At 50.7% G+C, this 17128-nt stretch overlaps 2 protein-coding genes across 2 annotated transcripts; one reads left to right on the plus strand and one right to left on the minus strand.

The window, feature by feature from the left end:
- Nucleotides 1-1678: 1678 nt before the first annotated feature.
- On the minus strand, nucleotides 1679-4461 carry LAJ45_07765 (uncharacterized protein; the record flags this gene model as incomplete). Its single annotated transcript, XM_046117320.1, has 7 exons — nucleotides 1679-2222; nucleotides 2290-2646; nucleotides 2740-2866; nucleotides 2931-3566; nucleotides 3649-3891; nucleotides 3962-4182; nucleotides 4256-4461. 7 exons carry the CDS (start codon nucleotides 4459-4461, stop codon nucleotides 1679-1681), a joined length of 2334 nt encoding a protein of 777 aa, XP_045969616.1.
- A 1190-nt stretch (nucleotides 4462-5651) lies between these two features.
- LAJ45_07766 (uncharacterized protein) lies at nucleotides 5652-15002 on the plus strand (the record flags this gene model as incomplete). Its single annotated transcript, XM_046117321.1, has 3 exons — nucleotides 5652-8514; nucleotides 8615-9938; nucleotides 10001-15002. 3 exons carry the CDS (start codon nucleotides 5652-5654, stop codon nucleotides 15000-15002), a joined length of 9189 nt encoding a protein of 3062 aa, XP_045969617.1.
- Nucleotides 15003-17128: the final 2126 nt, after the last annotated feature.

Below are 17128 nucleotides of genomic sequence, written 5' to 3' on the forward strand. Positions count from 1 at the left end.
TGTCTCGGGGATTTTATAATTGTTGTTATCGCTGTTTGTGGTGATGGAGGTAATATGCTCACTTTTGTTGCGCCCATCGATGTACTTATACTAGAACCTCACTCTCTATAACTCGCCTCCGCCTATGCCTCCGCCTATGTCCGCCCCTATAGCTACCCCTGTACGGCCTTGTTTTTCCGTGTATCAATTGGTATTGCTACTTTCAACAAGAAAATGGGTTCAGCCCCGCAAGATGTAATTTGCATGCATGCAGGCAAGAGCTCAGAGTAATCAACATCAACAGAGCGAGCTGAGCTGAGCTGATGGGGTCGAGACAGTCGAGCCCAGGTTCGATCTTAGTTCCGGTTGCCGGTGCATCGGTACGCGACTATCGTGAGAATATCACCTACCGCCACAACTCGACATTGGCTAGCCATGTATGAGAGATAAAAATTGCTACAAATATACGCTTTGGAGGCCCTTCAACCCATTGGACAGTTTTGGCGATGGTAACACACCCGCGGTACCCACACTACAGATGCTGTGGCGGAGGCTCGGGTGAATGCGACATGCATGGTGATGGTTGTGCAGCAACTCAGCGTGATTGATCTCGGTCTGAGCGAGACATGAGACATAAGGTCCTACATAAGCGAGATATGAGACATCACTCGATCACATGAGCAGCGAGACCTCAGTGACCCGCAGCAGCAGCCGACCCCGGGCTTTTTTTTCGCGGCGCCCCGGCACTTCTGGGACATGCAACATCACTCGTCTCTGCTAACAATTAACTAATGCAGGTATTGTATGAGCCTCGATGCTTCTCATTCTACCATAGGATTCCGATTCCTATCTTTGGAGCTGAACATAACTCCAACTCGAGTAATGATGGACATGCAGGGTTATTCGGGCCGGGCGTTACAACGACACGAAGCCGCCACATTCAGGGCAACTTTTCAAGTGACCGCAATTGAGTGCCCATATTGGAACACAAGTTAACAGGAGCATGGAGAATCGTAAGGACTAAATGTAATGCCATTGTCTATTGTGATTTGGTGTAAGGCAATGTTTGAGTTTATCTCCCAGATAAAATTTGGATCAAGGTGCCTGGCGTCTGGCGTATTGGCATTAATATTGAGGGCCCTAAGATCCGGGCTGAAGAGTACTTAAACTATGATTTTTATTCTGCTTTTAAAATCTCGGGGTAGATGGGGGGCCGGGTGGCTTTGATCTTTTGAAACCTCGGCATGAAGTTCCATTATAACCCTAACCCTACTTGATAAACAGATATATCTATTTTGTTTGGGGCTGAATACTTGTGTTTGGTGGCAGCCATATGTCCCTGGAAATCTCGAGGCTTTACTGGTTGAATTCGGTGGAGTTGCGCCTCGTCTCGAGCAATCGGTCCCTGGACTAGTATACCTGATAGCATAGGAATAAAATACTGTAACAAACATTTACGCACATGTAATAAAGTTTCGAATAGAATCACCTATTCAGTACCATATAAGCCAATCTATTTCTTGTGTAGTGGATTGATCCTCATAATTAATGGACAAAGCGAAAGCTAGGGAAACAAGTCCAAGGAATAAGAAAACCCAATCGAGGTAAATAAAAAGGAAACAACAAGTAAAATAGTTTATCCACAAGATTCCATAACATCCACAACTCGGTGGGTCCTAAGTATAGGTATATAACTGACTTATTGCACAACTACCTTAATGATATCCTTCAATCCCTGCCGCTGCCAGCGCGAATCATCCTCAGGGTCCCTCCACGATTCAGTAACACGGACCAGATACACCCCCGGCTTCGCCTCAGAAATCGCATCAACCTCAATCTCGACGGTGGATTCGGGCGGGACAGGGACGACATCAAGGGCGACCTTAATGTTGTTCCCATCGGAGGTTGGGGTTTGCAAGGTTGCCTCCACCGATCCCGCCGCAAGCGTCACCCGGTCGTTTTTGTACGGGAGTTTGTTGGTGGAGAAAAGCGTGTCAGGGGAGCCTTGGGCTGAGGTGAATGAAACTTCGATAAACCCTACGCCGAGCTCGTCAAAGCCCAAGTTGGTCCCGCTGAGCACGAGTTGCGCGCGCGTACGTTCCTCGTTGAAGGTGAACTTATAGCTCCATTCAAGGAGAGCTGTACGTGCTGGTGGTGGGGTAGGGGGACGGGGAGGTAGGGGCGCTGCCCGGTGAACAGGACCGAGGTCATGTATTAAAACTAGATCTCGCATACTGCGGGGTCTGTTGTGGAGAGGAGGGGGTCAGTAATGTAAGCTATCTATGCGGGAATGGTAGTTAGTGGACTTACGGCTTGAATTCAATCCCAACAATAAGGTCACCTGTTTCATTCAGTATTGCCTTTGCAAGATCAATATCTCTCCTCTCGGGAGGGATAAGGGTTGTGGCATCTTCAAATTTCTTTTGAAACAACTCGCTGGCGCGCTTAATTGATGGCTCCAAGCTCCCTTCGATAAACTTCTTTAGCCTCGTATCAAGGCCTGGCTCATAATCCCCCTTGACGCCAAACGAGCCAACGCGGTCTACGGTGGTCAAGATCTTATTCGCCTCCTGCTTGTGGTGCGGGGCCTCGGTAACCTGGATGTGCAGGACATTATTGATGATGAGAAACTTGAGTACAATGTGCCATGCGATGGAACAGTTGCGCCTGGTACGTTTTAGCATATATTTGGTTGTAGGTATGTGTAATGCCTTGAAGATCAATCGGCCTAGCTGAATTTGTACATATATAGATTCTTACCTGAAGCTCCCTGACTGTGTTCCCGACTTGATCTCGAACCAGTCAGATCTGATCACGATGCTCGTCTTCAAGTTGACTGTCAATGTATCTTTTCCCGGGGTCCAAAACGCAACACTCGAATGGGTTGCTACACGTAGAGCTAGCGTTAGTGCGAATAGATCTCCAAACCCTTCCGAATCTTACAGACTCACATGTAGAGCTGTAGACATTCCGTAGGTCTAGTTTAGGCTGGTCGTGCTTGATCTGGTCTACCCCAGAGCCGCTGTTGCTCGTCCATGTATAACACGAACCCGTCCTCGAGAAACCCATTGGCGACACGAGTCTCCCATCGTCATCCCTGTGGGCAAAGTCGCGCTTCAATTTGTGGGTCGGGTGGTATCGTTCCTCGCCTATCTCCCCGTCCTCGTAAGGACCCCATGTCGGGGGATCGACGCTGATTTCGGTCGCCTCGTGGAGTACATTTATCCGCGAGAGCACGAAATCCTCCAGGTAGTGTTTGCGATTCAAGGTCCAGAAGCCAAACGTAATGTCATACCCCTCAGAGTGAAGGGCGTCAGAAAGGAAGTTGGCGCTAAACCGTTTTGAGTCGACATTGGCTTGAGCAGCTTGACCGGTGGGACTAGCACTAGCAGTGCCGCATACAAGAATGCTGTTGAGTTTGGCATCGGCCTTTGGAACGACAGCTTGTGAGTAGGAATTGTGCTCAAAAAGCTGGCGTGATTCGTTGTGGGAACCTAAAGACACGGAGTAAGTCAACTTCAACTCTGCGCCAGGGTTAGGGTATGGTGTAGATAGGTTCTCACCAATAGCAATCATATTCCCATCCTCTATATCCACACAATGAATAAAAACCACACGATCAGTAACCACGTTCAAGTTCCCCTCCAGAAGCTTGTCCCCAGTACATACCTAGTGCAGGCAGAACATCTAGATCAAACCTCACTCCAAGTGGATTATATCCCTGATCCTTCAATCTCCGAGGCCATTCTTTGAATACCTCCAGCAGCATTGCAGCCTCCACAGCGTGTCCCGCCGCCCACTTCCGCCACGGGTAATCTTTCTTAGCCCCGCCGCCCACACCGCCGGTCCCGTCAGCAGGTATCTGGGGCATACATCTGCTCTCATCTAGATCAACCACAATTCCATCCGCGACTACATTATCCCGCTAAGTAAGCTCTACGACTCCAGCGCGCAAGGGTCACCGGGGAACAATAAAACCTACTAGAGGCGAGTAATATCGCGTAGATCCGCTCCGGCGAGAAATCCCCGGCCATACCGCCCGCATCCCACAGCTCCACAGCCTCGCGGAATTCTAGCAGCGCCCTCGTGTCTAGCGCATGCGAGAGTGTCCACCCCGCCACCTCAACCACAATCTCTCCAGGGGCTGCTGGCTCTTTGATCTGGCCGTGGGCTGCTGGCCCTTTGATCCGGCCGAGCTTGATCCTTTATCGCGGCTATATCAGCATCGCCATGCAAGGAATGGAATCATAACAATGAATAATCAGGAACCCCGCACCGGAATTGAAAGTTAATTCCACTCTTTGATACCAGAACTTGCGGCGGCAACAAATCAATACGGATATCCCACAGGTGGGAATCGTGATCGAGATATTCCAGGCTCTGGAGCCGTTCATACGAACTAAACACGTTTTCGAGACCTTTGTTGATCATGCCCTGTGTAAGGGCTATGACTTTGGGATACGGCCCGAGTGTGGATTCCATGGTGAGTAGAGAGAGAGAGAGAGAGGTCGAGAACTAAGTGTTGGCGCGATATGTCTGCTTCCAGGTGAAGATAACCAAGTACTGTATAATCCACATAAATATATATATCACTTGCAGGTAACTTTACATAACATACACGCAGCTCTCCCGGCCAAGGGCTTTTTGAGCTATAGTTGTGTAACGTAGTAGGATCATGTTACACGGGCTTCCTAGCTGAACTGCTCCTAGCGCTTGGCGTGGGGTACAGCAACGTTAGTTCGTTGCCTGCACGGACCCTACCTGCAGGTTCCAGATCTGGCTCGCGTGTGGCTCACGTGGCGTTCCAGTGTTATGGGTGGGTCGGCCCCACAGTGAACCCCTGGTACTCCACTCTGGTTCCCCTTGCATGTGTCGCCACCCCACCGGTACGGGTTTCTGCACTTTAGCTGCGTACAACATGGGACACGTTTGTACTACATACATTCGCGGCATCACCGACACGCGCGGAATCACCGATAGCTTCAATTGTAAGCCACCAACCTGACCTACAGCCATGAAACTCCATGTGTACGCAACCCCCCCAAATGCGTGACCTGCGTTCTGCATCAACTGTGGGGCATCCATCTGACTCGGAGGTAATGGTGGAATTGAAAGCATGTTCACTGTTCAGGTATGTTGCCCTACAGCTTCCGGTCCCAACTCAATTGCGACAGCAAGCTGAACAACTCCAATTGGGATAGAACATGCAGTATTCACTCCGCTATGGGCTTAATCCCTCGCTTAAGACGGTAGCTTTGAATCAATCGGTCAATCACGCTACATGATTATTGATCTTCAGCCTCATCGTTACTGTAGCTTTATCCTCTTTGGCAATTAGAGCTATCCAATTACAAGTTCTAGTAAAGCTTCGGAGCGGCCCGCTATGGCCATTTCACTCTGGATAAGCCTGAATTAGGGTGCCCGCACGTCTTGACAAATAAGTTCAATCCAGAATTTATTATACCTCCCACCGTACCCCACCTCAGCTCTTTCTATTCTACTATTCAGTCTCCTGCCTCCAGTGCATACAACCCTCAATTGAGAAATCAGAGTTAACCAAATTAACACCCTCCCAGAGTTCATCTCAAAGTCCTCCTCGACCGCGCGACCAGCTTTCCCCCGAAAACCACACTCACACAACTGTTGCAAGAACCCAAGAACTGCAAACCACAATGGCTCCAAATCCCAATCTCGCCTTCCTCCAAGACTCCTTGAAGGCCGTCTTGGGCTCTGAGACAAAGCTCCTTGATCTTATGGTTAAAAAGCTGAATTCCGATTCCCCTACCCCCATTACCGCGCGCGACGTCTTCAATGTCGTCTATGAGCGCGCCAGCGGCAGCTCGCCTGAAGCCATTAAGAAAGTCGAGCTTCTAAGCTCGTACTATGAGCTCACCGGTTCTGACGGTCCATTGACTGCGTATCTTTCTGCAAACAACCCAAAAAGCCTCCCAGATCTTGCAAAGCGCTTCTATACACTTCCCGCCGACGCTCCCGCGGATATCGCAGAATCTGCTCGCGCCACCTGGAAACAAAACGTTTTTGCCCACCAGCCCTCCGCGGTCCTACTCGGCCTTGTGGACACAGATGTCATCCCAGCAGCCGACGATAACGGCAAAATCGGGAGTCTCAAGGCCCTGGTCGTTGATTGTCTGACCGCCGCCGTTGGTCAGGATTTTGACATTAGTAAGAAATCCGTACGAATCATGTTCAAGCATCCTGAAGTAGCAACAAAACTATCCAACGCCCCGAAAGATCAACATGGAAATGCCATGGCCTTTATAAGGACCCTCCAGAGACTTCAGGCTTTGGTGCGGGACCCAGCTGATATCGCGAAATTGATGGCCCAGCGCGCCGAGTCCGCGCACGACATCGCCGTAGCAGACCTGGAACTCTTTATTAAAAACATGGCAAAGTCAGGGATGCCTGAAGACACTGCCCGCCGCATACACGACCATGCCACCACCGTTGAAATCCGCAACGAGCAGACATGGGCCATGGAACTTCGGAGAAGGAACGCTGCCGTGCTGCCAAAGGTCACTGATGACAAAGAGACAAGGCTAGCCGCTGCTAAGAAAAAGGATAATAGAGCGGAAACACAAGTTATAAACATGACAAATTTGTTTAACGATATGGATGGTGTTGAGTGTAGCGACTGCTCCTCCGTGCTCAGTGCGTCGGCCTACTTTGTGGATCTGCTCCGCTTACTACAGGAGACCAGATCAATTCCGGACGACAGTAGTTCGCCAACCCTGTATGACATGTTTATGAATCGGCGTCCTGACTTGCAAAAGCTCGAGTTATCGTGCACAAATACAAATGTTTTGATCCCGTACCTTGACCTTGTCAACGAGGTCTTGGAGTCGTGGGTTGATTATGTCTGTGGGAATGAATACGCCAAATACGGAGTGAAAAACATGTCGGCAGAGGAAACAAATGACCCCACCAACCACGTTGTGCAGCCCCGTCATATAGACCTCAAGGTTTATCAGGGTATCTTGCAGAAACAAGTCTTTCCACTCAACGTCTTTCCCTACAATCAAGCTATTGACACTATCCGCTCCTTACTCACGGCCGCCGGAAGTTCTCGTCGCGAAGTTCTTTCCACGTTTTCTTCTGTCGATCGTTTCCTGACTCGAATCGCTCCCTCGAGCAAGCGAAAGCTAACCGTGACCGACGTCGACCGCCTGCGAGATCCCGCGCAAAGAGTATTGGATCGCGCAAACGCGGCCGAGATCTTGGGGCTGCAACAACAAGACTTTATGGCCATCACCAGAGAGGCTTTCCCGCCGTTTGAATTTTGGCGCTCTTACGAGCAATTGGCACTTGCGTCTGACTACCGTGCTGCAATGGGCATCCGGTCGGCCATGGCATTATGGGGATACGACGATGACACCTTGGACACGGCCGGAAACAAATCTAGGATGCTGGACGAGATAGAAGGTGTGGGGCTAACCTTTATCAAGCGGGAGCTGTTGCCGCGCGCGGCCATCTCATTCAAGGACCTCCAGGACATTCTCAAGACACAATTCATGGGCGGCAGGCTGGTTATCACCACAAACCAACTCAACCGCTTCTCAGGCAAACTGGATGACATGCGCCTGCGCTGCACCGTGCTTCTCAGGGAGGACAGGGGCACATTGACAGAGGATATATGCCACGACCTTCAGGCATTCATCCGGTTGTGGAGAAAACTCGGGTGGTCTATCGGCGAAACCGACGCAATCCTCAGTACTCTCCGCCGAAATGGTAAGGACGAGTCAACCCTCGACATTACTCCCAGTTGGGGTATCACTGGCGAGATGCTTGAAGATATCGCTGCAGTGAAACAGATTACCGAGATTCCGGGCATCCCTTATCCCGCCGCTGCGACACTACAGCCTTTGTGGGGTAATATTGACACCAATGGCCCAACATCGCTCTACGCCCGCCTCTTCCTACAGGCACGGATTGTCAAGCTCGACAACGTTTTCACCCCCGATGAAAAAACGGGCAGGGTCTTCACCGGCGCGACCCAGCGCTTTTCGCAGCACAAGCCCGTCGTCTTGGCTACCCTGGGAATCCTGGAGGAGGACTTGGGTTACTTCCTCGCCGCTGCTGGTCCAAGTCCTGAGGCCAAGCTGACTATCGAAAGTCCTATGACTCTGGAAAATGTCTCGGCCATCTACCGTGTCTCGCTAATGTGCAACATCCTCGGTATCGCTGCATCCGAGTACGCTGCTTTCCAGGAACTGTTTTCCAACGAAGACATATTTGCGAACCCCCGTGCGACACTCCAGGTGTTGAGAAAGTGGAAGCTGCTGCTTGATGCTGGCTGGACCCTGAAGAGTCTGGTGGCCCTGGGAGGTCAACTGAGCGATCGCGATACTTCGCTGGCGCTTGAAGCCACAAAAAGGTTGATGGACGGTATCATTTCTATCGAGAAATCGTATCCGAGTAGCGCGAGCCACACTGCTGCCACGGCGGAGGAGGTTGTCAAAGTAGCCTCGCTGTTGTTCCCACCGGGAAAATCAGAAGCGGCTGTACAAATGATTGAAGGTGAGATGGCCTACATAATTGTCGCTAAAATCGTACGTGCCACTAATAAAAATAAATCTGTCAGGCGTATATAAAGTATCTCGGGATCTAACGGTCAAAGAATCTGCTATTCCGGATAAGGGGAATAAGACTCTCCTGAGACTCGCTTCGAAGCTCTCCTGTAACGTCTTTTCCGTTGGAACAGCGGGAGAAAGCAAGATTAGCTTGACCCTTACTGGTCTCTTGTCTGAAGAGGAAAAGAAAATGGCGTTGGAAGTCATGGGTGGGGAGGTTGCTGAGTGGTCAAAAGCCATCGCAGGGCTTGATTCCGACTCCAGGGCGGTCTTTAAGGTTCTCTCTGAACGGATATTTACAGATGAAACAGTGTTGAGAGAGGCGGAAAGGGTCTTTCCCAGGGCGACAGATGAAGCCATCAATAACCGGCGTCTCTTTTTCCTTAGACATGCAACTCCAATCCTGAAAGCCCAGTGTTTGCAACAAATCATCCTCGACAATGTCTCAGTCGACTTTCCAGTCGATAGCGCGTTGCTAATGGGTCTGTTGACGGACATTGTCCGCGCTGGATCCGATAAAAAGACAGCTTTGGAGGCCTTGCGTACGCTGCCTGCCGTCGATGGCAGTGCCCTATCTTTTGACGGCTTCTTCCTACCTCCCACCTCCGGAGACTATTATTTTATTGTCGAGCCTTCGGGCGAACCCTCATCCACGCTAAACCATACCCCACCGTTCACGCTGTTGCTCGATGATAAATCGTTGAACCCTACCTTGAAATCTGGCCGCTGGGAGTCGGGTCAAGTCCGACTCACCTACGGCAAAACCTGCACTCTGACGTATAAGGGAATCAACCTAAAGCAAATCCAGTACATGACCAAAGACGCACTCACACCGTCCCCCCTCACGGCTGACATGCTCATTGAGAAAAACACTAGGAACACCATCGACGAGGTCTACCGTAAACTCGCGGTGGCATCGAGGGTGCTCCAGGTGTACTGCCTGAATCTCAAGGAAATGGAGTATTTCCATCGTGAATCGTCTAAGCTCGAGCTATCCAAGCTAAGTGTCACTTTTCATAGCCCCACAATTGACCAGCTGCAGCGCCTCCAGACCTATCGGGATGTCCGTGATGCTTGCCAATCAAAAGAAAAGAAAGGCATGTCGCTCATCGAGTTGTTTGAATGGACGGCTCGTGAGGACGCACATACAAAGGGCGGGGAACTTTACACCAAGATCTCAGAGGCCACGGGTTGGCCGACCAGATCCGTGGAGAGCATTCTGTTGTCAAAATATCCCAACCAGTCGAAGTCGAACCCCGAGCGGATCATTAACCTCTTCCGAAACGAACGCGAGCTCTTTATAATGAAGCAGATGTTCAAAGTCATTGATCGTATGAATTTGCCAAGTATTCAAGTTATCACTCTCTTTAGGTTTGCATCACCTATCTGCGCGTCATGGAGGCGGAATCCAAACTAATTATCAATCTCTTTAGATTCGCATCTCCCGATCTGAGCGTCGCCGAGTCGCAAGTCACATCTTTGAGCAAGGACGAGACGTTTATCAGTGCCAACGAGCTTCGCCTTGCGACGCATTCCACGCTAAGTGCTGGTGCCGGCAGTCCTTTAGCTGTGGCCCACGACGAGCTTCGAGATAGACAGCGCACGGCACTCGTCCAATTTCTCCTCCACCACAAAAAAATCAAGGAGCTCAAGCTCCTCGATGCTGATCACCTGTTTGAATTCTTTCTCATTGATGTCCAAATGGGCGCAAAGCTGCAAACCTCGCGAATGAAGCAAGCAATCTCGACTGTCCAGCTGTTCATTCAACGCTGCAACCTCAGTCTCGAAAAGTCAGTCAAGGGGGGCGTCATGTGCGCAGGAGTTTCCCAAGTACGTTGGAAATACATGGCCAAATACACCCTGTGGGAGGCCAACCGCAAGCTCTTCCTCTACCCCGAGAACTGGATTGATCCGACGCTGCGCGACAACAAAACCGACCTCTTCAAGACGCTTGAAGCTAGCATTATGCAGAACAACGTCGATATGGAGACCATCAGCAACGCCATCAAGGCGTATGTTTATGGTGTCAACGAGATTGCAAGCTTGGAAGTCCAGGCATACGTGTGGCAGAAGATTGACGAAAAAACGAAATGGAAGTTTCACTTTTTTGGTCGCACCAGGAACGCCCCGTATCAGTACTACTACCGCTCGCTTGATGTCGACAACGGAAAATCTAGAACGATGAGCTGGGATCCCTGGACCAAAATTGATGTTGATATCCCGTCACTCGAGACGGATATCGACGGTAAATCCCTGCGCATGCCCGGTGCGTACTTGATTCCGGTGATCAGTCGCGGCAGGCTATTCCTTTATATTCCTCATTTTATGCTCCAGAGCGAGTCGGACAGAGCCCAGAGCGTGTCGGAAAGCGGACAGAAGGTTACGTTCAAGGAGATTGGGAATAAGCCGGCGGTAGATGCCACGCCAAAGAAGCACTGGGAAATGCGTCTAGGGCACACCGAGTTTCGGAATGGGAAATGGTCGGCAAAGCGGATCTCGCAGCGCTTTTTGCAGGTTCCACTGCATCCTGAAGGGGGTGAATCGCCTCCGTTGTCGAGCTTTAGATTCTTTGTTGATACCATATCATCCAAGACTCTCAAACATGAAAGTTCAGATACAGACGACGTCGTCGTTATTGATGTGGAAAGCTGGCATACAATGAAGGGGAAAAAGTTTGCGGTACCCACAGAGCGCTTGGCTGCTGGCCAGAAGGCCCACCGGTGGGTTCTTGGTCGATTCAAGATACGCGGGACCCAGATTTCTGTTATCGAACCCAGAACGAAGAAAGAGGAGGAGGAAGCAGCCGCCGCCGCAAAAAAGCAAAAGGAAGCAGCCGCTGCCGCCGCCGCTGCCGCCGCCGCAAAAAAGCAGGAGTCAGGTGACCCAGAGAAGAACGCTATGCAGAAGGAGGAGGTCATAGATGAAAAGCTCGCGGATTCCCTCGAGGTCTCTAATTCCCAGTCTGAGTACGACCATTCTTTCCCCACACATTTCTCGAAGCTCTGGGCTCCGGCGAAGAGTGAGAAGAACCCAGAAGTCTTTGTCGAAATGCGCCGCGGCGGGGATATCTCTGATGTGACTTTGGCAATGACCACGGTGAATGAGTTGACGTACCGAGACTTTACCTGGACCATGTCATATCACGGCTCTCGATCGGAAAAGCTGACGGCCTTGCTCCTCGAGGTTTCGAATCGCTCAAGCCACTCCACATATTTTGCGCTCCCGCCTGCCCCGGGCGAGGTTGCTGACCTGGGCCCATCCGCGATAATCGGACCCAACGGTGTCCCGGTCCCTGTCAGCCACGTGATGAAAGATATCAGTCTCTTTGACCATGTTCTTGCAGCTGACCTAATGGAATACTCCACCACAAGCGACACAGTTGACGAGATGTATGACTTTCTGAGCAAAGTCACTGAGGGAAGCCTATGCAAGGCTGGCTTTGGCGGTATAACCAATGGCTACGACGAGCATGCGTCGCCATATGCACTGTACAATTGGGAGCTGGGAATGCACGTAGTGTCCCTTCTCATGGAGCGTCTTCTAGCCACGCAGCAGTTTGAGCTTGCTCTCAAAATTGCTCGTCTTGTGTTCGATCCCACTATTGAAGGTAAAGGCATGGAACGGTGTTGGCGCTTTGTGCCTTTCAGGAACACAGCCATCACTGGTGGGCAGACGTCGGTCAAAATTCTGAACAGTCTTCTGCCTGAAGATGGGAAAGAAAGGGAAAGCGAGACTTATGTCAGGAACTGGAAGAAAAACCCGTTTATCCCCCATGCAATTGCCCGTTCGCTACCAGTGGTGTATATGAAACGGTTTGTCATGAAGTATATCGAAATCTTGATTGCGAGTGGAGACGAGTATTTCCGTCAAAACAGCCTCGAAAGCATCCCGTTGGCGATCCAGCGCTACGTCGAAGCGTCGCATCTATTTGGACCCCCGCCACAGCAAATTCCGAGCATGGGAAAGAGAGACGTCAAGACTTTCGAAAAGCTCAATTCGTATTTCGACATTTTCTCCAACGCTGCGGTTGACATGGAGCTAGAGTTCCCGTATAGCAGCGAGCCGTGCTACCGTGGGGCTGCGAATGGCACACCCGCATTGGCCTCGGGGGCAGGCCAGCAGAACCTGTTTACGGGGATAGTCAAAACTGGGTACTTTTGTGTCCCGCCAAACACCCAACTCACAGCGCTGAGGAATCTAATCAACGATCGCTTTTACAAAGTCCGCAATTGCATGGATATCAACGGACGCCCGCTATCCCTCCCACTATTTGATCCACCCATCGAGCCAGGTCTTCTATCCCAGGCTCAAGCTGCGGGACTTAGCCCCTCGGCGCTACTGAATGATCTTGACGCCCCCATGCCGAACTATCGATTCTACTACCTACTGCAGAAGGCTCTGGAAATGTGCTCCGAGTTGAGAAGTATGGGCGAGCAGTTTTTGGCTGCAAAGGAGAAGAAGGACTCTGAAGGACTGACGATGCTTCTTTCGCGCTACGACGTCTTGACCAACACCACACTCCTCCCGATCAAGCAGCAACAAAAGACGGAGGTGCTCAAGAGCATCGAGGCTTTGGAGGAAGTGCGGAGATCGCATGTCTCTCGTCTGCGTTTCTACCTGGCCTTGATTGGGGAGTCTTCGGAGAAGGTCCCAGATCAAAATTCCGAGTGGACCGACGTTGTGCAGAGCATTGAAAAGCCGACGATGGACGATCTACGCATGACATCCTACGAGAAGCTCGACATGGAAAAGCAAGACAGCGCTGCTCGCTTGACGGATGTTGCATCGGTCCTCGATCTCACAGCGGCCGGTCTGCTCGCCCTCCCAAACCTGGAAACAAACATGCAGCCAATGGGTGTCGGAGTCGGAATCAAGTTTGATGCAGCAAATGCCGCGGAGGCTATGATCGGCACGGCGAAAGTCCTAAAGGTGAAGGCACAGATGGATAGCCATGAGGGGCAGCGTGCATCGCGCAAGGGACAAATGATCCGCCAGCTTCAAGAGCGCCGACTGCAAGCCAACATGGCTGGTCACGACGTCAAGCACATGGACAAGGAGATTGCGGTGCAAAAGGTGAAGCTTGCGATCTGCGAGAGCGAGATCCGGGCGCAGGAGATTCAGATTGAACGGTCCTCGCAGGTACAGGAATGGCATCGCACAAAATATACAAACCAAAAGCTGTATGCTTGGTTGGAGAACTCCTTCCGTAAGCTGTATTACGAGTCGTACTTGCTCACCATGCAGCTCGCACGAAAGGCCGAACGGGCATTCTTTTTTGAGAATGCAAGCCGTGGAGGCCCAGAGACGGTGAGTTATCTTACCCAGAGCGGATATTGGGACAGCGCGCGCGATGGGCTGTTGTCGTCCCAGAACCTATACCTAAGCCTAAAGAGACTGGAGATGGCATACATGGAAAAGCGTGCGCACGATTTTGAGATTGTCAAGAATATCTCTCTGCGCCAAACCAACCCAACTGCGCTTCTTGCTCTTCGTCACAATGGCTCCGCACAGTTCTGGCTGCCAGAGGTCCTCTTTGACCTTGATTTCCCTGGGCACTATTTCCGTCGAATCAAGTCTGTTTCGGTGTCAATCCCGTGCATCGTTGGTCCCTACACGTCGCTGAACTGCACTCTGAGTCTCCTCGAGAACCGCACGCGTATCTCGCCCTCGACCTCCCCCCCTTACGCCGACAAAGGTCGCGACGACCCCCGCTTCCGCACTGACCGCATCCCGATCACCTCGATCGCCGTCAGCTCCGGGCAAAATGACTCTGGCACGTTTGAGCTCAACTTCTCCGGCGAGCGTTACCTTCCCTTCGAAGGTGCCGGCGCCATCAGTAGGTGGAAGCTCGAGTTCCCGGCCACCTTCAAGCAGTTTGACTACAGTTCCATCAGTGATGTGGTTATTCAGATGCGGTACACCTCGATTGATGGCGGGATTGGCACCCAGCAAGCCGCGACCGGCGCCGTCAAGGAGTATATGCAAAGGGTTGAGGACGTGGGGGTGAGCGATGCTCGTGGCGAGAGCGGATGCTATGCGCTGCTGGACTTGCGCAACGACTATCCAAATGAGTGGTTCGATATGCGTGCGCCCGGCAGCGGCAGGAAAATGAAACTTGACCGCATTGGCGACCGACTACCGTTCTGGACAAAGGTGGCGTCCTCTGTCACGGCGACCAGCATCCTACTAGTTGTGCGCCAGGTTCCGGAAAAGTGGAGCAAGACGGTATCAATCAAGACGAACACGGCCACGGTGGAATTTGAAACTGCCGGAGATGTAGATATGGGTAAAGACGTGACGGTGCTTGCAAGCAAGCCGTTCACTGGGGAGGCGCTGGGAGGAATGAAGCCTTGGGAACTCACCATTGGCACCGACAAGGATGAGGTTGACAATGTCTATCTTATCGTGAAGTATAGGATTGAGATCAGGAAGTAGTTATGGGGCCTTGGGAGACTACGAGAACCGGAAGTATGTTCAAGGTGAGTGCTAAAGAAGTATCTCCCGAGATTTTGGTTGCTGACTTCCTATACTAGGGATATGAAATCCTTATGGGGAATATATCATTTCAATAGGGTTAGGGTTGGGATTACTTTGTTTTGTTTCCTTTTTTCTTTTTTGCAGTCAAGTACCGGAACGATTTTCTATTTTTTGAAGGGTCTATTTTACCGCGTTAAGGTCTAAATTAAGGTGACTTCTATGATTTCTTTGCGCAGTTACCTACAGGGAGGTCTGCCCTCTTATTCTCCTCATCTTTTTTTATCTATATTTAAATCATCTTTTTCTCGGTCTATTTCAAAATCTTTCGTAAAATATCGTGTAGACGTTTTTAGAAATTTACCTGTCCCCGTGTGAATCGGTCAATGATAAACTTTGTTTCGCGCAACGGCTATGGACCCAAATTGTAGAAATCGAAGGGGGTGGACCCCTAGTCCAGCCAGACCAACCTCCACCAATTTTGTGTTCCCATAGGATTGCCTCAAAATGAAGAAGCCAAAGATATTCTTAAGTCACATTCCCACCTGTGGCGGGCTGTTTTCAGACAGTAGCTCCGTGCGTATATCTAGTCATGCAAGGCGTACATTATGCAACGCCCTAAATTCAGCTGGGGCCTGATGAGAGATACATAAAGCGTTGAGGTTTTACCTCGTCCAGTAGACCTCTGGGCCGTTCGGAGCCAGGAACGAAAGGTCGGTACACCTAAAGACCACCTGGTATGAAACCAGTGAACCCGTCACAAGTCTGTTTCTGCAGCGTCGGCACTTGGTCGGGGATCTCCGGCACGAGTGATACCCCACGACTCTCTTCCGAAGCAGCCCGCTGCCGGAAGGATTAAAGGCCTCCCAAACCAGATTTGGCTGATGAATACGACCTATAGCTACAGGCTACAGCAGCAGCTGATAAGGTGAAATGATTATATTGATAAACAGCGGGCAAAGACAGCTAGTGATACCCCCGGGAAACCTCGACATGCTAGCAGAAAGACGTGCAGTATAAATAATGTGGAAAATGAGGGGGGTGCAAACACAACACGCCCTCCAAAGATCCGGGATCACCTCTTCTTGTTCACCAGGACATCTGAAACCGGATCAGCTTAGCAGCGAGCCCAGAGGCCTATATATGATCTCTACACACATGACATTACTGAGCAGAGGATAGGGTGACACCTGGGCTATGTTGTCGCTATCCTCTCGTATATGCATCTCGCACAGCTGCTGCGCCTCTCCCTCAACTGGAGCAGAGCTTATACATGGCGTAAAGTTTCTTGTTTCCTTTTTCCCCGGCCGGGGGAGCATCATAAGGCATCACTCGGTTCCTCATTATCTTGCACCGATGATGTCACTCGCCAAGTCTCATCCACACCATGGTATAACATCCGTCCTAAGAGTTTCAGTACTTGTAATTGCGCAAATTACATTATTATTATGATAATGCACATTTCTATTGTGCAAGTCCGGAGATAATTGTGTCAGTAGTTGTGTTCGGCTGGGATGAAATCGCCGGTTACCTTTACAATCAAATCTCGTTTCCTACGGGTTGGGGCCGCGCCGCGGGGGGGGAGGGGGGGTGGGTAGTAGAGCAAAGCGCATATATGGCTCGCATGCAGAAATCCAAGCCAGTGCCACTGCCAGCCTCAGCCTCAGGTAGTGTTTCCAACGGGTTGTAACCGGTTCTTATTTTTTTCTTCCAGCGAAACTGAATTGAACTGAACTGAACTGAACTGAATAAAAAAAAAACATCCAACAACTAAACCGACCAAATACCCAAGAACCAGTTTCGCACCTCAGAGCCGCCCTGAGAATCCTGGGCGCCAGACTCCATATATAGCTGGAACTATGCGTGAACCAAAGTTTGTAGGGTTAGGGTTGCTTCTAAAATTGGGTGGGTGGGTGGGTGGGTGGGTGTTCGGACCCTCAAGTTTGTATGGGGAGTAGGTTCCAACTGCGATACAATTAAAGTCGATTTTAAATTACTTCTCAAGGCCAGAACTGAACCGAATTGCTTTTGTTAAACGGTTCTTCTAGAAAACCGGTTTGATTCGAACTGATAAACCGAAGAATAAC

Source organism: Morchella importuna (assembly GCF_003444635.1).
Source record: "Morchella importuna strain M04M26 chromosome Unknown Morimp01GS025, whole genome shotgun sequence".
NCBI lineage: Eukaryota > Fungi > Ascomycota > Pezizomycetes > Pezizales > Morchellaceae > Morchella > Morchella importuna.